Source organism: Lonchura striata, chromosome 7 (assembly GCF_050655825.1).
Source record: "Lonchura striata isolate lonStrDom1 chromosome 7, ASM5065582v1, whole genome shotgun sequence".
Classification (NCBI taxonomy): Eukaryota; Metazoa; Chordata; class Aves; order Passeriformes; family Estrildidae; genus Lonchura; species Lonchura striata.
The window spans coordinates 9,910,116-9,932,663 of record NC_140709.1 but is presented as its reverse complement, the minus strand read 5'-3'; the positions used below and the strand labels follow the sequence as shown (position 1 = coordinate 9,932,663).

At 43.2% G+C, this 22,548-nt stretch overlaps 1 protein-coding gene across 14 annotated transcripts in view; it reads left to right on the top strand.

Annotated features, from left to right (window-relative positions):
* The window catches only part of KALRN (kalirin RhoGEF kinase), a 477,147-nt gene that overhangs the window by 438,702 nt on the left and 15,897 nt on the right, over positions 1 to 22,548 (top strand). For 9 of the 14 annotated variants that reach the window (XM_085584156.1, XM_085584153.1, XM_085584155.1 and 6 more), the window contains 7 exons: positions 2,508 to 2,679; positions 6,660 to 6,898; positions 7,768 to 8,015; positions 11,240 to 11,363; positions 12,700 to 12,759; positions 21,533 to 21,560; positions 22,004 to 22,175. In XM_085584156.1, coding sequence (XP_085440282.1) covers positions 2,508 to 2,679; positions 6,660 to 6,898; positions 7,768 to 8,015; positions 11,240 to 11,363; positions 12,700 to 12,759; positions 21,533 to 21,560; positions 22,004 to 22,175 — 1,043 coding nt within the window. The other 5 variants (XM_085584162.1, XM_085584157.1, XR_014956495.1 and 2 more) reach the window with 4 other exon arrangements.

Here is a 22,548-nt window from a genome sequence, read left to right as displayed (position 1 = left end):
ATTATTTTTGGTTTTAAATAATCGCCTAGATTACAGCCCTGGAGCTAAAAGCAAAAACTGAAGTAACTGACAGAAATACTTTTTTTGTTTAACAAATGCAAAGTTAACCTGTGAAATGGTCAGTGACAGTGAATGAGTGCTGTACATCTCCTGGTAGAACAGCCTTGGCTGTGCCTAGAGAAAGAGCAAAATCACCGATTCATTTGAATTTCTGGGTCATTCAAAGCTGAGAAACCAGCCTGGCATTGATTTCCTTTTCAAAGATACAGGTTAAGAGACATGGGGGAATGCATTGTGTTTGCTCTAAGTTTTAAATGGTGCATGAATATGAAACAGAAGAGAACACTATCAGCTGAAATAATGCATATTAACATATATAATTAAACAAATCTGCAGTAAACAGCATCTTTACTGAAATGAGGTCATCTTCTTGGCTGATGGAAACATCAGCATTTACTGAAAAGCTTATATCCTTTTTCAAGTCAGTTTATTTTATAGTTTCCAACCAAATAACAAGCTATAAAGGGAAAACTCAAAGTGTACAAATAAACAATCATCTTCATTTAGATGATCAGCTTTGATTTTATCTTTTTTGCTGATTTAAATCATTATTAAAATTGGGGATGGAAATAGTATGAATCATTTTTACTTCAGTTTATTGTATATATAACAATGAGGCTTTTATCTGCAGGAAACAATTCCTGAATTGTATATTGTAGATAAAGAGAGAAAAATAAATCTCTCATAATGTCAATAAAATTATCTTGCCTCAAGGATATGAGTTGCTTTTCTAGTTACACAGCCTACGAAAGGAATGCTGTTCCCACTGCCTGAGTTTAAAATTTTTGTCTGATAATTTTCCAGCACCTTTTCTTCCACTTGGCAAACAGCTCATTCTCCTGTTGAGTGTCTACTGCAAGTGTGGAATCCCCTGTGGCTCCATGTGTGTCTCCCCCACCTCAGCATGGAGTCTGTGTGCCAGCAGCTCTCACACCCTCCCTCCGAGCTCCCGCTTGAGCTTCTCACTGCTTTTGCATTTGTCTGTTTTCTCCAGAGCAGAGCTGTGGCTCTCAGTGGAGCAGGAGCATCCCCTGCCTCCCTGGGCTCTGAGCATCCCACCTCACAGTGGGGCCTCCACCTGAGTCAGCACCAGATCCCATCTCTTCCCTCTGTCACAGCCACAGAGTGAAAAGTGCATGTGACTTCAAGTGCCCCTGTTCTGGTCTGTCAGCGAGATGGGACTCCCAGATATCATTCTCCAAAGTCTGTCACACTCAAACTCTGACAGAAGCTTCAGCATCTTGTCCTGAATTAGTGAAGAACCCTTTTTACACAGTCAGGTCCTTAGTGTTGAGAAGTGGCACATCCCTTCTCAGATACTGCTCAGCTGGATACCTTTCAGGCTCTCAAAATACCTAAGTGGACGAAGCCTTGATGAATGCATCTCCCTGAGACACAAAGAGGAGGTTGGGGACTCTGCACATCCTTTACCTGGAGTTATACCAGGACTGGCTGTCAACCAGAGGAAAATGAGCTCAGCTCAGGAGCAAGAGCACTGTCCAGGCTCACCTGTCCTTTCATGTCCTCATGTCAGGGGGGTTCCTGCTTGTCACTGAACTTCACAGGGACCCCCAGAAGCAAAGGAAGATGCTAATTCCATCTTGCAATTTGAATAATGGACAATGTTCTGATGTGGAGTGGATCTCCATACCTTGACAGATAGTCAGATAAATTAGAGATGGATTTCTTCTAGGGGACATTACTGCCTTAGTCTTCAGAACTGTCTGCTTTTGACATGAAGACACTCCCTCTCTTGTTTTTTGGGAGGCTATGCCACCTTACTCTTGTTTACTACCCTAAGTAGCTCAGGAAAAGCTAAAGTTATGAGTACACTTAAAACAGAAGCCTCCCAAGGGCAGGACAGCAGCCAAAATTCCCATCCATATGATTTCCAGAAAGAGTATCTGTGACTACAGTCAACTGAAGTGATTGCACACAGATTACTCTGATCTGCTAGAAATAAGATCTGTTGGAGCATGATGGGAGAATTGCTCTTTTTTTTTTCATGGTATCCCTGTGCTTAGTCCATTCCATTTTTAAAATGTGCTAATGATTGAGACTTCCTTATCAGAGGACAAGAAATATAAACACTTACTTAAATTGGAGGAATGATAGACTTTATTAATATATTAATAGGAACATTTTTGTTCTGTTTATGGGTTTCAGTAAATTTCAAGCACACCAGTCAGGTCTGTGTTACTTAAAATAGAAGCTGTAATTCAAGACAAGGTGGGTGGATGTCTGGTACATCTGTCAGAGCTTTATTAAGCATCATATTTAAGATTTAGTTTTATCTGGGTATATCTAGATGAGACAAATTCTTCTTATTATGATCTAGCAGTTCGTTATTGCACTTAATTATTTTCAGGAACATTTCACAACAGTTTTGATTCTTGTGTAATGTTAGCTCGTGCTCCCTGTAAAATGCTTACCTTGGCTTGTTTCAGATGAACTACCTTATCATTGAAGAAAATGTGGACAATGATCCCTGCAAGTTTGCTCTAATGAGCCGGGAAACATCAGAGAGAGTCATTTTGCAGGCAGCTAATCCAGAAATTCAGCAAGCTTGGGTACAGGACATCAACCAGGTCCTAGACACACAACGAGATTTCCTAAATGGTACGTATGTGCTCTTTGTTCTCTTTCCCAAACTGGAATGCTAAGTGGGATTTAGAATCTTAATGTCCTTGTTTCCTCTGTGAGAAAATTATTGAGCCACTTCTGCATGTGTCACTTGGGCTCGTGTTCCTCAGGTCCCTCCGTGGGTGGTGCTTTTGTTGCTGGTGCTTTTGTACTGGGGTTTGCAGGGCTCTGTCACCTGTTGCTTTCCATTGTACGGTGAGATTTTAACTCTGAAGCCATCTCAAGATCATGATGAAGCCAGGTTGTGCCACTGTGTCTACACAGCATCTCTCATTTACTCAGGGCAAGGTTTATCCCCAGGAGCCTCCTGTTAGACATCACTGTGTGCTACCAGCTGAGAATGTGAGGTGGGATGAAGTGTCTCACCAGGCATCCCCCCTACAGGTCCCAGCTCTGTAGGGCTGCAGCACCTTTCAATTAAAAAAAAACCAAAAAATAAAAAAAAAACCACACACAAAAAAAAAAAAAAACACAAAAAAAAAAAAAAAAAAAAAAAACAAAGAGCAAGGAAACAAGGGCAAAGGGCTTGTTTGTCCTAGCAACCATGGGAGCTGTGCATGAAAAGGGGTCTTTCCAAAGTATCAGCTTTGCTGTAGAAATAGATTTGAGGTGGTCTGAAATAATATTTCAAATTAAAGCTATGTTTAAAAAAAAAAAAAGGTCTCAAAAACCAGTCACACACAACCAACAGAAGTCTGTAATTTGAAAATACAGAGAAATCACATTCAGTTTATAATTTCAGCTTGTTCCTGCTCCTGAGTGGATGAGGGTAAGAGAAGGGAACAGGACTAGATGAAAAATCTAAAAATAGTTATCTCTTCTGTTTGTTTGGAAGCAACAAAGTAGCTTTGCATGCCTCCAAGATTGCTTTGCACTATTCATTTCAAAACAGCTTATTTTATGGAGCTTATATTAGGGTTCTATATTAAATAGCTGAATATATGTTCAATAATAAAACATATTTGCTTGAATCAAGATGTTTGGGCTTGGCACAGTATGTTAGGTTTTGTGATTTTTCAGGGGGGAGTTTGTTATTTGGTTTTGTGGATTTTTTTGTTGCAAAATGTGAAGAGGCTCTTTCAGTTCACATCCAAGCAAAGTTCCCCTTTTCTTCAATGTGAAGGTTTTAAAAATTTTAATTCAGCTTAATTTTACTTTTCAGAAGTTAACTGGGAAGGGGTTACATGCAAAAGTTGTTTGTGACAGTTCAGAATCTATGGCTGAGCTGAGAAGGGAAATACATTTCAAATGGGTTTTTGTGAGTTGGAATAGAAATGGCCTCATACAACCATTGCAAAATGATTCCTTAAATACACTAATGAGATGAAGAGTCTAAGTGCTCCAGTTTGACCAGTTGGTACCAAAGCTTGATGGGTTTATGACAGTGCAGTTTGCTTTGGAATTACTGGAATAAAAGTATGTTCCACTAACAGTTAGCTGCAGACTGTTTTTTTAAAAGCCTTGTGAGAGCTCTGCAGGCACTAATGCAAGGTTTTTCTATCCATTCCATATCTTTCTCGCTTGTTCTTTTTATTTTTTAAGTATTCCATCTTATCTTCACAGGACTGCCCTGTGAGCCTCTTTTTCTACTGAGACATCTTCATGGCCCCTATTCAGCCTTTCTTCTATGAGGCCAGCAAACAATTTGATGGGTTAGGAACATAATCATCACTATCTCTAAGGCAAAAGTAAAAATAGATTTATATTAAAATATAAGCTTAAGGATTTACCTTAAAACTATAAATAAGACCCAAGAAAATGATACTGTATTCAGTAGAGCCTGTCCAGTCCAGAATATTTTAAGTGGCTTTTAGAATGTAATCTTATTGAGGCTGACTAATCTTTAAATATGTTCTTTAGCTTTGCATTTCATTAAAGCAGATGTTTTCTGTCCTTAAAGTCATATTAAATCCACACTGAGCCAATGCTGTGCAAACTTAATAACAAAATATTCCCCTTGAGTTCTTGCCCAAGCTGTCTCTGATTTTCTCTCTTCACCAGGGAAGACCTAAAGAGTAGGGGCTATGTACAAAGCGTGGGATTTGCATCCAAACTTCATTGAAGTAAAAGTGTAATATTCAAGGTTTTTATATTTTTCCATGGAAAAGTAAAAGCTGCTAAACTTGAGAAACAGGCTGTGCGTAAAATGGTGGGCTGTTGTAACTTGCCTTTAGGAAGCAAGCTGTAACAAAAGTCTGTCACTGCTAAACATGTTTTATAAGGAAAATGCCATTCATTTGTACCTTCTTTTAATCATGTTTTGTGGGGGAAATTTGAGAGAGAAAGAGAGAACATGCAAGTAGATGGATACTTACTTTTGCCAGAAGCTTCTAAGAATACTGACAGATGTTTAACAGGAGTCTAGAAGCCAGGCATCACTGTGATAGTTCATGGTGGAATTAGTAGTCAGAAATGGACACTCAACTAAATACCCTTTAAAAGTACTGAGTACAGTAGATTGTTTCAAGATAGATTAAGAAATATCCATTGAGATCTTACTGCTAACTGCCTTGCAGCCTTATTTACTGTATACAGGAGAAAAATGTCACTGTCAAAATCATTGTCAAAGTTCTCCCCAGCCTTCCTTGCCCTCTGTGGCTGGTCTGCAGCAGGACCAAATCATTTTCAGCTGCAGCTGAGGTAAGCAAGTGAAACTGGCAGTCATTGTAGCATAAATACAATCTGCTTTTGTGACAAGGGTTAGGTTTTAGAGACAAGTAATCTTTCAGATTGCTACAGATCTGTATCCATGTCCTTTTGAAGAAAAATGGTGATCTAGCATCCTCCTTGATTTTATTTTTTGTCCAGTCATTTGTTATTCAGTATGAAATGATTTCTTGAGTTGTCCTGCCTTTCTCTGGAAGGGAAATGCTAGAGAGTGTGCTATATGGTGCTGAGCTCTTCTGGTTTTTTTTCCTTTTCATTTTGTTGGGAAAGACATTCCTTCTGTTGTGGTTCCCTGGTGGGGCTGATGCTGTGACATTATGTCCTCTGTCTGCCTCTTGCTAGACTAGTCTCTCTGCATTCCAGTAGGTTTAGTCTGATGCATGTACACAGTATTAACTGACTATAAATCATCTGTTAAAGCCACATGACATGCAAAAAACCAAGCCCATAGGTCTGGGGCTGGTAGTCTTAGCCCAGCAAATATGCTCACTGTGAGTCCCAGCCTTGATCCCTTCTCCTCCAAACATAACAAATTATTTATTTCTTTATGATCTGGATTTTTTTCTTTCTATTTCCCAGTGCAAGTTCTCTCCATTAGTATAAAATCTACTCTCAGAAACAGACTTTATTTTTTATGGCTTATGAAGCTGTTTAGTGTTGCCTGTTGGGTGTTTTCTGGAGAGGTTTGGACTACTGGGATGAATGTCTTGGGGCTATCTATACTTCCACACTTGCTGGCCAGTTCCAGCAGTTTCCTTGAACTGAAGCAGTTAATGTAGAAAGCACATTGAGAGCCAAGTTGCAGTGCATCACATCTGAAGAGTATTTAATAGTCACACTTTCTTGGGAATATGCAAATGAGACTTAAAGGTCTTGATCTGTGTTTTCTGATGTTAGCAAAATTCACTGCAAATGTGCTGTGCACCTCTTAGTCAGGCTTTCATTTATTTTGACTACAGGATGTGATTAATTTGTGCGACTTCAAAGAAAATTAATGCAATTATGTATGCTGTAAATGGCAAACATTTTAGCCTACTCACTGTGTAGGTTAGAGAAGCTGTTCTTCACATCAGCATGGAGTGCTGTGTTCAGTTCAAGCACAGTGTGAAGTGCTTGTGTTCTGTCTAGCCATGAAAACGCCATGTGCTTCCATGGGTGGCATCTCCTGTTCCTGTTTGTTTTGCAGCGTATGAGTCTGTTCTGTGTGAACATCCCACCTGATGGAACACTTCTGCAGCCCCTGGCAAGGCTGTTGGGAGCACGTGGCTGACTCTTGTCCTCTCTTGCAGCGCTGCAGTCGCCCATCGAGTACCAGCGCAAGGAGAACAGCTCGGCGGTGCTGCGGCCCCAGCCCGGCAGGGGCCCTCAGCCCAACACCAGGCCCCATTCTTCTATTCCAGTAGGGTCTGAGAAGCCTTTGAAGGCTACAAGCCGTAACCCATCTCTCCCACCCCTGAAGATATCTACCTCCAATGGCAGCACAGGGTATGAGCACTCACAGCCCGGAGACAAGTATGAACAAAGCAAGGTACTGAGCTCATCTAATAAAACATGATCTCACAGGCCATTTCTTGTATCACAGGTGATCCATGATGTTATCTTCTTTAGCAGCTAACCAGGTCAACAGGAATCAACACACTGAAGCAATGGGGTAACATGTGATTTGGGATTAAACAGCCCATGCAAAAGCCCTGGCATCCACGTGGATGACACTTCATCTGGGAAACAGAGACAGAGCCTGACCCTTAAGCACTGATCTCGATGTTTTTCAGGGCACTGTGCTTGCAGATCTGCAGATCTGGTGAACTAGATATCCATTAGCAGTACTGGTAGAAGTAATATTCAGGCTTCTCTGATAGCCATTAAGCACCCATTTGTGAAAAAGTCTGTGGTAGGGAAGAGCTTAGACCTTTTCCCACATAACAGCTCACAAGGTGCCAGCTAAAGGTATAATTCGGGTACGTGTGCACTGCACACAAATCACCAAAGAGTCAGTGGCCACCAACCGTGTTTGGACCCTGCTGCTGTCTGAGGTTGACCAAAGCCACTTTCCATGTGACCTATGTTTAACTGTGAGTATTCACTCAGCTTCATTTGTCTTTCTCCCCGTTTGGCTCAGCACAGACCATTCATCTGTGACACCCCGCAAACGAGAGCACCCAGGGACACAGTCCTTAGCAGCTTTGAAGTCTGATGTGAAATAGGAGACTGGTTTGTATTAGATTACTGCCACCTTTTAGATCTTTAAAATTCTTTTCTGCCAGTGTGAACTCCCAAGTGTTTTGTGTCCTTTTCCCTGGTCTGGTTAGGCTGGACATGAAGTAGTGGGACTGCTGCCAGAAAGGGCAGGTTCCTCCGTGCTGGCCGCTCACCGGTTTGTGTTGTGTCCGTTTGCAGACTGATTTGGGAGGGTGCAATGGGACCTCTTCCATGGTGGTGATTAAAGATTACTATGCACTGAAGGAGGATGAGATCTGTGTGAATCAAGGAGAGGTGGTTCAGATCCTTGCTATCAACCAGCAGAACATGTTCCTGGTGTACCAGCCTGCAAACGACCACTCTCCAGCTGCTGAAGGATGGATCCCTGGCAGTATCTTGGCTCCCCTCCCTAAATCCACTACAGATAATAGCGATGGAAGCATCAAGTAAGTGCCCTGTTGGCTTCACTGGGAGCACTATGTGGATTTTTTGAGGAAAATAAAATAAATGAATAAAAATAAACAAACCCAAATGGTAGGGAAATCCTGCTGATTTTTATCTACAGTGCCATTGGAACAAGCTGAGTGGTCAATCCGCAGCGTCGGGCAGCCATGGTGGATAGCTCGGGTTTTGCTTATTTTCATTTTGTTGGATTTTGTTTATACTTTGGAGAGAAATAAAACCATAGACGGTTAAAGATATGCTTTACGTGACACCATTTTACACCAACATGGACCTGCTTGGACTGGACTTATATTTATGTTGTATTAAGTTACTAATCTATATATTGGTTATAACAGCATCTAGATAAAAAAAACAAACAAACACAAAAATCCAGGCTCTATGTTGGACTGAGGTTTGCTTCTCAAGGAGGAGAGATTTTGTTGTCTATGGCAATTTCCTTGTACAGCTTGTATCTTCTTTTTTTTTTTTTTTTTTTTTTAATTTGTTTTGGGTTTTTTTCTGTTTGCAGTAACTTTTGTAATATATTTTTTGGTTTGCAAGACCCCCATCCAAGTACATTCCTGTAAAAAGTATTTTGCACTATTTAAAAAAAAAAGAAACAAACTCACATTGATGAAGTCAGGTTGTGCAATATAATGAATAGTCGCAATGTTCATCATTGTACCTGTAATGTAACTAATTTTAAATGTACTATTTTAAATATGTAAAATAAATTTTCACTATGAGCATGTTTTAATGAGGTAAAATAATTAGTTTGACCCTTTTTTTTGTTTGATTTTGTTTTGTTTTGATTTTAATTTTGTTTATAATATTTTGTTGCTTATTTAACAAATGTGTGGATATATATTTTTCTTTTCTGATTTTTAGAAATTTGTCAGTCTGAAATGACTAATGCAAGGAAGTGGTTTTTTGGTATTAAATACAGAAGGTACAACCCTCATTTCAGTAATACTTGTTGATTTCTTTTAACATCTAAAATGACTAGATGGTAATGCATGATGTATGCTACAAATTGTGTTACCTTACATAAATACCTCGAGGTTCAGAATTGAACATGAAGAAAGACTTAGTGACAGATTCACTAAAAATAATAACTTGATCTCTGCTGCCATTTCAGTTAAGAGAAATGCTGACTTTACCTGTCAGTCAGTAATGAATGCTACCTGGAATTGCATGTTAAGCCAAAGGAATTGCTTGGCACATCTCTTGCACATCTGCCACAGCAATTCCCGGGTTCCTCTCTAGCCACAATTTGCAACGACATGCCCTTAGAATCATCCACAGTACCAGACTCCTGGTGAAGACTGATTTCGTGGCAGCTGTACAGTAAAATTCTGCATCAAATTCTGTAGGCAGATGAATTGTGGCCAGGAAGGTGTAACAATATATGAATTTCACTTCTTTCTTTCTCACTGCAGTGAGATTTAAAGTCCTAAATTATTTTTTCGGATTCAAACAGCTAAAACAACCCTGAAAACAAAAAGATGCTTGAATAATAGCAGTCCTATGAGTAAAAAACAACCTGGAGCTGTGCTATCTTCAACCCTGTCTGGTCTGCCAGACCACAGTGACTACTGAGTTTAAATAATAAAACTGTTTCTTCTGTTACAAATACTGTACACAAAAGATATGGTCTATCCAGTAGTGCTGGCACCATGAATTATTCACCTATGTTCATTATATAGATCAGGGAGCCCCATCTGCCACGTTCTTGCTTCTTATAGATCCTAAAGGAAAACATAACAGTCCTGAAGTGTTGGGTACTTCCCCTGCTGTGCAGTTCACATTTGAACCTTGTCCAGAAACGCCGAAATCCCAGTCAGCACTCAGTGCCTGTCTGAGCTGTGCAGGGTGCTCTGGTGCCCCCCGTGCTCAGACACAGCTGCCCATGCAGGCTGAGCTAGTGCACACCCTAATCCTGGCTGCAAAAACAGTTGTCATGACCCCGTTGAGTCCTGTGGCTGTGGCAGGGCTTGCTTGTTCTTTAACTGAGCTGCTGTAGAGCTGCCGTCAGGGGCTGAGGTAGCAGCAGGAAGCGTGCAGGAGGCAGACGCAGCGTTGATGGGGGAGCGTCGGCTGTGTGGGGCATCCTTTGGGTCCTACCCTGCTAACATACTGCGTTTTATTGGCATCACAGGTGATCCCTGGATTTCATACAACTTCCTTTGTAAAATGTATCAAGGTACTGTAGACGTGACATGTGCCAAACATTGGGCTTAAACATGCAAATCAAATTTGCATGACTTAAAGGTGGGCAGATGCTTTGAACCTAGATCCCAGCTCATCACACTGCTGTTCTGAGAGCTTTATGCTTTGGACAACATACCCTTCCCCAAATTCCCCCCCAACCTGTCCACTATTTTAACCAAATGAAACCCCTATCAAGAACTATTTTGATTTTTTCTTATGTCTGCTTTGATATGCATTTCTCTTGTCAACACAGCATTGCTCTTAAAAAGGTTCATATTGGTCTTTTTTTATTTTTTTCCAAGAATTAGGTCACAGGAACAGTAATAAAGGGTGAAAAATTTACTGGAAATGGTGCCTGCTGCAATGCTAGCAAGAACCCATGGCTGACTGATGTCCTCTTTAACTGGATTGGCAAAGTCAAGTGGGAAATTCTTGGTCTTGAGAGACACAGTAAAGCTTGTCATTCTAGGAAATTACTTATCTCTTGGAAAATTAATAATGCAGCTCATATTTATTGAGCTGTTTGTGTTCTGAGCAACATGTAGTGAGCAACAACTTGAATTTCTTAATTTTTTTCAGTTTATTATACTGATTAATCTATTAGGACCATTCTTACATATTTGTTACACTACTTTCAACCAATGAGACTAAGGACCAAGTTGGTCTTTTAAATGTAGAAAAATTAAAATAAATTTATATTTGTGGCAATGCAAGACAAAGTCCCTGAAACCAGATGACCAAGTTTGAGTTGCCTGTGCTTCCATCATGGACATTTTTTTCCTGCTCCATGCATTTAAACAGCAAGTGTGGCACAACATCGGCTTTGCAGAACTCTTTGGTTTGGGTTTTAACTTCAGCTCTCATTGCTGAGATTGAGACTGGCATATTGCCTGCCAGTGGCTTTCACCTTCTAGGGAAATGCAGTAATTGCAAATGTGGATGCTGGTTCCCCTTTCCAAAACCTTTCTTCCTGCTATGATTTGCCATTTGATTGCTGCGTTTTTTGGTACAACAGGAAGTCATGTTCATGGCATACCCTGCGCATGAGAAAGCGGGCGGAAAAGGAGAGCAGTGGCAAAAATGAAGCCAATGGGCCACGTAAATCCAAGGATATTCTGGGGAACAAAGTCTCTGTTAAAGTGAGTAAGGCCATCTGAAAGCTCTGTGCTGCTCTCCTGCCTCACATCCTTTCCACCCCCTGTAGCATCCTCTCCTGAGAGAGGGAGGGGGTGGCAATTTTGAGTTTGAGTTTTGGTTTTTTTGTTGTTTTGGTTTGGCTTTTTTCCTTCAACTTCAGTTATCTTTTTTTTTGTCCTTTTTTGTAGTATCCATTTTAGCAGGATTTTTGCATGCAAGATAAAACGCAGTCTTTGTTTTTTGTTTTCTTTTTCCTGGCATCCCACATACAAGTAAGTAATCCTCATTAAGAAACCCAACTATATACATGGTTAGATAACTTAAAATTGGGACAGATAGTGATTTACTGACCTCTGATGTAGCCTGGTCTGCCTCTTCATCAGAGCAGCTGCAGCAGTGAGAAAGCCACTGGGTGAACCAGTGGCCTTGCTGATGAGTTTTCTTTAGGTCAATATTTCATCAGATGTTGAGATAAGGGGTTCCCAGCCTGGGGATTCTTAAGGTTTTTGGTCTAGGGAGATGGTCTCAATGACCTTTTTCTTTCCATGTTATCAGACAGGGCAGAGATGCTGACTCTGTCTTGCCAGGAGAAGGTCTCGTGTGTGTGTGTCTGTGTGTGTCTGTGTGTCTGCGTCTCTCTCTCTTTCTCTGAGATCTCCCAGTATGGAAAAGTTTGAGAACTGTGGGGTTAAGCTTCATCTTCTGCTCTGGGTGCCTGACTACTGTGCTCCAACTCAAAGGATCTGCCCCTATAAACCGACCATGAGGCCTGCTCAGGACTAATCTGGGGCTTTCCCTCCCAACAGAGGCAAGCAAACACTTGTTGTGATTTTGACACAACCAAAGCCCAGCCTTGATTCAGGAAAGCACTTGAGCATGTCCTTTGGATCCACCCCTCTCCAGGAGAGTCCATGATGAAGTGTTTTCCTTTGCAGAGGCTTTCTGTCTTACAAGCCCGGTGCAATAGCCCTGGCATGTGCAAAGGGAGGAACCCTGACACTGCATCCCGGGCACCCTCGCACCCTCCGGATGAGGAAGGACTGGGTCCGAGGGAACCGGCTGCTCCAGCATGGTGGCACAGTTCTTCCTCCTCTTGCTTCCTCCTCGTTTTCACTACCTGAATGAATTGCAGAATCACTGCTGCTTCTCTGGCAAAAGCATGTCTTTGCCTTTGCTTCCTTTGTTTTGTTGTCAGTTTGTTTTTTGTATGTGTTTTAGGAGCATTTTCCCTACTGTTACCATTTCCATGCTGCTCACAACTGCGCTGCTCTGCCCTGACTAACCAATCTCTTTTCTAATCTCTTGTTCTCTTTCTTCCTCTTCATGCTGCCAAACAAGGAGACAAACAGCTCAGAGGAATCAGAGTGTGATGACCTTGACCCCAATACTAGTATGGAGGTAGAGACAATCATCCTTGTGATTATTTTTTCCCAAAATTGTGTCAATTTTGAAATGCCTTTGCTGCACGGGGAGTTGGTGGGTCTGTATTGCTCACAGATGTGTGTGCCAATTTAGTGTGAGTCACAAAAAGTGTCAATTCTGGTTTTGCAAGCCTTGAACTTGAGTTTGGCCTTCTTTTGTAGTGGGAGCAGTGGAGGGAGCTCAGAAACAAGCTCCTACTGAGCTGGAGGCTCACGTAGCCACCCTCAGTCTCTGCTTCCCACCTGAGACCTCATTCCAACAGTAATGCAAGTGTGTCAGCTGCTGATAAATGTAGCATCTTTCTATATTAAAAACACCCTTTGCCCTGGCAATACACACTTGAGCGGCCAGCCAAATACTGTTGTACCACAGAAAATCAGAACAGACATTTCCCTTTTCCCTTAGCAGTGTGGGAATTGCATTTCTGTCAAGGTAGTGAAGGAGAATGGTAAAACCAGTTGTGAATGTACTTGTATCTCAGGGAAGGCTAATGCAGATCAATGGACCCAAATTATGCCACATTATGCCACTGTTTTTCCATTGTGAAACCACCAGTTCTACTGGAGTGCCTTGTTGAGAAAGCCTAGAGAGCTTAAAATCATGAAGAGCTATGTGTCTGATTCTCCTCAATTAAGATCTAGCAGAATCCTTGGGTTTTTTCCTCCTGTTTATAGTGACCACACAAAGCATTTCTGTACATTTTTCCAAGGCTGAAAGAAGTTCCTGCTGAAACAGGCAAGGACATGGTTCAGAGAGATGGTGATTTCATGGTGATGGCAGGACAGGTCGCTGGAGAATAGAGATATCTGTGTCCTAGCAGATCTCCTGGATGCTGTCAGCCAGGCTGCACTATAAATATCCTCCAGAAGAAAGCTGATCTTCCTCCTGAAGGGAAAATAAAAAGAGGGAGAAGTGTATTGAGGTGCAGTTAACCTGAAAGCTCGCTTTTATTTTAATTGTGTTGGGATGTGTACAAAAGGAAAGCTTTTGACCCAGCTGACATCCTGGAGATTGAATGGTCCTCACTTCTAAAGCTGCATTATTCTCAGGAGTGTGTTTACATTTTCAAAGAGTGTTTTGCCAGTCACAGGTAATATCTGGAAGTGTATGTATTTGTTATAAGGCAGTGCCCATTATTACACATAAGTCTGTGTAATTTTCCTATACTGAAAGTTGTCCTGTGGAGCAACAGGTGGCTGAGACTTAGGGTGATTGTGCAGAGCTGGGTGAAAATCACTGTTCTTTTGTAGAGGATTTCTGTGTTTTGACTTTGTTCAACAGGAGGAAAAACAGATGGTTTAGAATTTCCAGTAGGAGGTATCTGAATCCTTGCCTTGTCAGCATTTCTAGTCTTTCTGATGGCTTGATTTGGTTTTTTACCATGGTAAAAAACTGTTTTGAAGTTCAGGAGAAAAAAAGCCTTTCTATTTAAACCAGAAGACACCAGTGTGAAGTCTCAGCTATGGTATCAGTCTGCAGATGGGGGAGTAACTGTGTGCCTTCTGTGTCACTATTTACACTCAGAAAGCCCCGTCCTGCATCTCCCAGGTCACTTACTGGAGGTGACAGTGCCACTGCACTGCAGTTTCAGAAGCCACAGTATTCCTCATGGCTTGGAAAGCTCAAGTTTGCTTCTGGCAAAACTCTCTGTGGCCAAATAAATATTTAAATCAGCAGAGGAAGAGAAAATAAGAGAACAATTGTGGGGGTGACTTACTAAGGTCACACTGCCCTGCAAGGAGCAGCACAGCCCTTGCTTTGTGCTGGTTTTAGTGCACCTGCAGCCAGGATTGAGTGTGGTTATCTTGTTGGTCTGGCTAAGAAATACTGGGGAGAAGGGATTGCTGATAGTCAGTATAAACTAAATAAATCATCTGGAGGGAGCAGAGCACAGGCAGGCTCACAAAATGCTGGTGAAGCCCCAGAAGAGGCCGTGGGGAAGTCTGGTCTGTAAAGGTCTGGGGTATTCACCTACTGGGAGCTACGACTGCTCTCCCTTTCCCTTCATAATTAGTGCTTTGGTTCTCCTTTCCAAACATGTTAAAATAAATGAGCCATATTACAGCCTGGGAGGCCAAAGTCTTCTCTCATTAAATCAGAGGCAAAACAAGCTAATTCCAACACCAGAGCCTGATTCAGGGCTTCATTGATCTTCTAGGCCTCGTGTGCTGGGCTTAGATAACTTAAACAGCTGTGCTACCCCTCCAGCCCAATCTGTGTGTGCAGTGAACATCTGCATCTCACCTGTATTTGCTTTCTCTGCTCTGTGTGGAATGTCTACTGATGAGTTCCCAGGGCAGCTGGAGACAACGTGACTGCCCAAGGAGAGGGAACTCCTTGTTCTCACACCTGGCCAGGCTCAGGAGGGGTTTTATAGATGCTGGGAGTGGTGACAGAAGAGCTTTGTCCCAGCCAGCAACACTCAGAGGTGCCTTTCCTGTGTCACTAAGGTGGAGTCATCACTACAGGCATGTAATAACAGGGCCAGTCACCTGGCTTCTCGTACAGCACTGTCACCCTGACATCCTTCCTCTTCACATCGTGCACGAGGACATGCACCCAGTGCTAGAACAGAGAGGGCAGTCTCTAAATGCAAAGCAGACATATTAATTACCGGGAAATGTGGGTGCAGTTTATCTCCACCCTACTTCCTGCACAAGAAGTCAGTAAGCTGGTCATAGTACCCATGAAGTCCCACGGCTACTGTGGCCTTTCAGATCTGGCTTTGTTTGCTATTTATGAAATACCACAGTGAGTTCCATTCAGTAGATTCCAGGTTTCTGGAAGCATTTTGCCTTTGTTTCAAGGGAACACAAAGTCAGAAAGAAATGTGGAAAACATATATTGTGAGAGTAGGAAATAAATTCTGGGTGACTGTTTAAAAGAGCTAAAATTCCACTACTGGGCTTTTTTTCACACAGGCCTTGGAGAATTTTCTATACATTGTAGCTTTGGCTAGAAATAACATCTCTTGGTGACTGTTTTTTTCCCTCTTTGTTTATTAATATGTCATGAAAGTGCATAAAGAAGGAAATTAAGTTTGATTTTTTTCCCCCTAGTTTTCTGCTTTGTGCTGTAATTTCATAAAACAGAAGGCACGAACTTGCCCATTAAGTACGTGAGAGTAGGAGCAGGCACTTAAGGGCCACGTGAGTGACAGGAGTAACCTGCACTCAAGGATGATCAGAGGCTCTCCTTCCACATGTCTGTAGTTAACTGCACAGGGACAGGCAACTCCACTTCTGGGAAGATGTGTGCCCTTGTGAATCAGTATCCACACCCAAGCCTGGGCTCCTGGACAATGACACAACTAATTGTCCTACAATTCTGTGTTGTAACATCTCATGGAGTTGCAGTATTGCTGAGGGGGTCACAAGGCAGCAGTGCAGACGCCATCTGATGCCTCTCTCATCTAAAGGAATGTTATTCCAGCAGTCAGAAGAGCTGACTGAGCTAAACCTCACTAAATCCAGCAGCAGCTCCTCCCAGCTTTGGGGTGGACCTCAGGTGCAGGGTTCTGACATGGCTCCAGATGTGTTGCACAACTCCAGCTGCAGTGTTACAAGTGCTGCTGGTGACACATCTGTCCCTGAGCCTCTGGTGTCTGTTCCAGTGTATCTGCTTTGCAAAGCAGAGATGAAGCCCAGGCCAAGTCACTGGAAGTGCCAGCGTTAGATTAGTGAGCTGGGCAGCTGCCAAGGTACGTACGCTGGGCTTCCTAATCGCTTTTCTTTCAGTTGTGACATTTTAGCATGTCAAGAACTACTCAGAGACACTTAGACCAAGATAAGCACTGGGAAATATGCACTGTGCAAGAAATATTGTGTTAGCACCCCCACAGTCCATGTGGTTGAGTAAGTAATGTTTTGGTGGATACAGCAGTGGCTCCAAGTCACCACTCAGCTCAGGCCAAGAATTCCCAAGTACTTTGTGCCCTCGGCCCCTGCCTGAGGCTGTACACCTCCAGAGTAGATCTAACACTCTCTTGGCAAAATCTTCCTACAATAGTATAAGGAAGTTTTTCCTGTCCTGTTACTACAGTGTGAATGAGTACAATCCTGGGAATTTCCCTGGGTTTCCCTGGAGTAGCCCCCAGGGGCAAGACCACTGTCCTGCTGCCCTGAGTGGCCAGGGTTGCTGAGACAGACCAGAAAGGTGGCTCACCAGGTGTGACACAGCCTGAGCCAGCAGCACAAACATGGGGGATTAGCTTTTGGAAAAGCAAGAAGTGACCTACTTCATCTGCAGGAAGGTGTAGGGTGCTACAGCACAGTGCCAGGGACATCCCACAGGTTCAGCCATGGAAGTCACCAGCCATTAGGGCCAGGCAGCAAGAACATGAGGCAAGAGGGCTTCTGCTCTGCACAGATGCAGTACAGCATCCTTTGTGCCTTCCCCATTTGACCCAAAAGCATGTAAGCCCATCCACGCTGGTGCCAGAAGGCATCCCCCATCCCTGACAAAAGGCTGACATCATGGGATGCTTCATTAGATGCCATTTTAAATTTTCCCTTTGGTAGCCTCTATCCATCTGTGGTGGAATCCTTATCTGCTCATTTTATCAAGACATTTATCTAGTTAATTTGTTTCTTTTTTGGTGGAGGGGAGGCTGGTGACACTGTGAGCCTGTCACCCTGAAGGTCTCAAAGTAAAGTTGATGTAACCAGAGAAGGGTGGTAGATATTTTCCTAAAAATTAGAGTTCACCTAATTTCTCTCTAATTAATTTCATTTTTTTTCTCAGAGAATCATAAGTTTTGGTCATGAGTGAGGTGGCAAGGTGCTGCTGACTCTACTACCAGTATGAGAAAATGTGTCAGCATTGTATTTTAATTTGGTGACCAAGAGGTGCCATGAAATGGTTTACAAAATGCTCAGCTGCTTGTCTTGGAGTAAACATGCCCTCTGCTGTTTAGGTGAAGCACCGACCTTGTTACAGAGGGCTTGTTTGCAGACTCTTCTTATGCTTTGGGGAAAAAGTAATATTCTCACTCCTGGTTTTGATGTGTTCCCTTAAAATGGGATTGAAACGTGGCACTGGAAAAATCTGGGCATCTGCTGGGCCCTTCTGTGCACTGGTGTGTCTGGGCTGGGTGTAATCCCTCCAAGGAAGTGGGGTAAGAACCCCCCTGCACTGGAGAAACAAACCTGGCCAGGGTGAGAACCCTCTCGGGCAGCCAAGCTGTGTTTGCAGAGCGTTTTGGGGCTGGCCACTGGCGAGGCAGGATGGCTTCTCCCTCCCACCAGATAAAGCATGTGTGCACAAGTGAGAGGTAAGATTATGCTAAGAATTAGGGCACTTAGAGTTGCTTTGCAAACGAGTTTTGCAGCTACTGATGCAGATGCCTTTCTATCTTTATAATATAAGCTTAACAGACCAGGAAAAATGCTGCAAAATACTGAGTGTCTGGAGAAGCAGCCATGCTACTTTTCTAAAGTTTGACTGTTAAGTCACACGTAATTGACCTAGATGTAAATCACTTAGATCCCTGCAGGTCCTGCCTTATGTGCCTTTCTTGGTCTGAGCCCTGAAACAGCACAGGCTGGAAGAGGGAGAAGCAAGGTCTATTTCTGGCTTTTTATTGAATAGCCCTGACCTGTCCTCCCATTCCTTTATCTCATCCCCCTCCCTCCAGCTGCCTGGCTTTGCCTGGTCAGTGTTAGACCCCACGTTATTTGATCAGAGACCATTTCATGTTCTGCCTTTTGTTACTTTGGGTAGGATTTCCATTTTCAGCTGTCATTGTATGGGAAACAAACTCTCCTGGCCACAGAGGGGAGAAATTCTAACCTGCTCTGGGCCATGCAACAGGTATTTCATCCAATTAAAAAAAAAATCTACCTCATCTCAATTAAAATTATGTTTTCAGGGAAAAGAGCACATCTGTGTTTCTTACATGCAGTGCAAACTGAGTTTGATCCCCTGAGGGTTTGTGTTTGCATGGTGTGGACTCACACTGAAGATGGAGTGAGAAGTTCTTGTGTTGGTTGGCTCCATCCCCATGAGTTTGTGCAGCCACACTGGTGCAGGAGGTTTGTGCTGGGATTTCTTCAGGTTGCCCTTGTCAGCATGAGACCCTGGGCCACCTTCCCCTGCTCACGGCCACTCTGGCCACAGGTGCTCAGCTGAGCGCTGGGCTGTGAGATCCTCATTCAAACTGCTGCAGAACGAGTGGGCAAGTGCATCCGTGAGGGAATCCATCCCTGGCACCCCAGGAGGCTGCGTGGAGAAGCAGTACAGGAGCTCACATCCCCTGAGGGCAGTGAGGACACACTCTGGAGTGCCCCTTCTCCACCCCTGGGGATTGCAAACCTATTTGGCAAATGAAGAAATTGTCTCCAAAGGTGTTGCACTTCATCTAGAAGGACTCTATGGAGGCTCTCACCTCCTGCCATAGCCCTGAACCTGGCCAGCCTGCAGGGAGAGCAGCAGAGCCCCAGGGCCTGGGAGCAGATGTTTGAACCACCGAGCCAGCCCCTGGATGCAGATCTGCATGTGAACCTTTGCTTTCCCATTTCTGCCCTTTACACCCCATCATTTGACACCCTCCTTCAAAGCAGAAGAAATCCTATTCCCTAATAAGGTGCTGTATTAAATCACTTAAATGTTCTCACGCAGACAGACTTTTATTTTTGACAAAGCTTACAGCAGGCTAAAGCTGCGCTGTGGCTGTGGGGGTGTTATTAGATACCATTTGATTAATTAACAGGTGAAGTTTTGGGAAAGAAAATGTAAATTTTGCCCACAGACTCTTCCAACAGTATGTTGCAGAGATAATTTTCTTTCTCGTTTTCCCATGGTGAGGTAATGAAAAAAAAATTGGTAAGGCAATTATTATAAATTATTGTACCTTGGAAGTCACTAGAAATGTAGAATTATTTATTTACAGGAATATCTATTACATTCATCATTGCAGTTGCATCTTCTAATGAATCCTTTAGAGCAATACAATTAATATAAAGTGTTAACTAGTGTTTCTTTCTCCTGATCTCTAATCCTACAGGGATGGAGATCAGTGAATAATAAGGGAATTTAGTGCATGCTGCAGGGAAGGAAGGGGAGAGCTTTGAAGAATGGCTATTTCAGTTAAGCCAAACACCACAAAAATGAAGATGTATGTGCAAATGAGCTGATGCCTGGGGTTACTCAGCTGAAAAGTAGATGGTGTCTCTGAGTGAAAGTGGCAAGCAATGGTTATCCACAAAACAGCTTTTTCTTCCTTTGCTGTGTTGTGCGAGAGATACAACTTAATCACCAAGATCCATCTCTCTTCTTTTCACATACACAGACAGGACAGAGGGTGTTTTCCACCCAGTACTCCACTGTGCCACAATTCCTTCCTGTCTGCAGGGTCCAGGGGGCTGTGTGTGAGTCCTGGAGCTGCTCCCCAAACCCCTGGGCTGGCAGGTCCATGTGCTGGTGGCACTGCTCAGCTGCACCCTTCAGAGGGACTCGGTGCTTTCCACATGCCTGGTTCCTGTGGGCTTTGTGGTGCTGGCAGGGGAAAGCAGACCCTGAGGTGTCAGTGCTACTACCAGAGCTTTGCCTGGGGCTGCAAAGAAATGCTGTGCAACCAAAATGAACCTGAATGTGCCCAAATACTTCCTTGAATTGCACCCTGAGCCATCGACCTTGGAAAACGATATATAAAGCCAAAATGTAAATACAAATCTTGAAGATGTATCTACTTTATTTTGAAGGGTTATTGTGTCTGTTTTGTGGCCTGTTTTCCGAGCCTCTGCAAAACCTCCTATCAGCTTTGGCAGGCCATGAATTAGGTCACTGCCTCATTGACATCTTCCAAAATAGCTCTGAAATAAATAGCAACAGAAATATTTAAGGTGAGATAAACCACATTGGTGTTTATGGTTGAACATAAAATGGCTTGAACATTAAAGTATTAGATTAAATTTGAATAACAAGGCCTTATGAGATTACTAAAACAGTTAATGAGGCTAAAACCTCTATACTATTGTACACCACAATGTAGTTAGGATCGATTCTATAAGAACTCAGTGGCATTGTCTTTGCTTTTTTCACCTTTGCTTCCAGTGTTACACTGGCACATAGAGACCACAGATAACCAGTAGCTTTTCAAGTCTTTGCTAACTTGGTCAATTAACTAGTTAGATAAAATAGCTCCTAGTTATCCATTACTAGTTTCAAGGTGGAAAGTTTCCAGCAGTCCAATGAAATGAGTGAATTTTCACTCATGTTAATAGACCAAGAATTGTTGCAGGACTGATCCTTGACGGTGGGCAAAATGAAATATTTATTGTTTAGTGCTTTACCTTTTTTCTCCTGAAGCTGAGCACAAATTAAAAGACATTTCCCCAGACCTGGTTAGTGGCCAGAGTGCTGGTGACATGCCCCAGATGTGTGGTGACTGCAGGTGCTGTGTGACACAGGTCTGGAGCCAGGCACAGGGGGTGCACAAACACCTCTGGGAAGAGTTAATGGCTTCATCATTAGCACAGAGACAAAGAGGAATTATGTCCACCCTCGTCAGCCTTGGTGCAGTGCCTGTTACCTTTGATGCTTTTTCAGGGTTCAAGAACCACAACTTCCATTTACTTTCCCATGTGTGTTATCTCTAGAGCTTGCTGCACCTGCTGGTTGTTAAAAGGTGCTTGTTACCACTGCAGCACTTCTGCAGTTCTGGTCAGAGTCACCATGGTACCTTGTGAAAACAGATACCTCTTTGTCACTGCCTAGGAAATAAATGCTTGTATCTCTTTGTATTTTTCAGATAATCAACCCCAATTTCATCCAAGAAGGTGAGTTAAGGACAGCTATGCTGCAATTGGGATTTACTCTGGTGCCACAGCACACTCTGCACCTAGCAGCATTTGCAGCAAAGGCAGCTCTCTGCTGCTCAGTCCCCAGGAAAAGCAGGCTTCTTGCTGGCTGCTGGGCTCAGACAGCCTGGGGCCACAGGCCAGGCTGAACCCCCCAAACCTGCCATCTCAAAATCTCATCCACCTGCCAGAGCACAGGGCTGGGGGATGAACGCTCCCCTCTGCCTCATCCTCTGAGCTGTAGACAGCTGGATTTTACTGGAGGGCAGTTTCAATGACATAATCCCAGGGCTCCCAGCTGTTTGGGACCCAGATCCCATAGTTCATCCTATGATGTATTCTTTAGCCTTGTATGACTCTAGCCATCCTCACCTGAAGATTTAAAGAGGTGTTGTGTGTGTGTCCCCATATTTTTTTTACAGTGGCTCCAGAGTTTCTTGTGCCATTAGTGGACATCACCTGCCTGCTTGGGGACACAGTGATGCTGCAGTGCAAAGTCTGTGGGCGACCCAAACCAACTATAACCTGGAAAGGACCAGACCAAAACATCCTTGACAATGACAACAGCACAGCCACTTACACAGTGTCATCCTGGTAAGGTCCTGCCTGTGGATCCAAACATGGCTGGTCCTGATGGTCGTGTTACCCTCAAATATGGCACCAGCCTGGCTACAAGACTCATTAGGATGCAAGACTCATTAGGTGTGGCGAACGTTAGCTGGAAAGGAGCAGACTTTAAGGCTGGGGCTGTATTTGTTTCCCAAGCTGATATAGGGTATATCCACAAAGTTGACTTCTTGAGCCAGCTGCAAGGCAGAAGCCAGAATGTTTACAACCCATTAGTATTGCCTCTGCTGGGGCTTCTCTGCTTGAGTTTGATGCCTTGATCTCCTTTGGGAATCAAGCAGAGCAAGCCCTCACCAGCTTGCAATACCCCTATCACTGGGATTTCTCATCTTACTGGCAG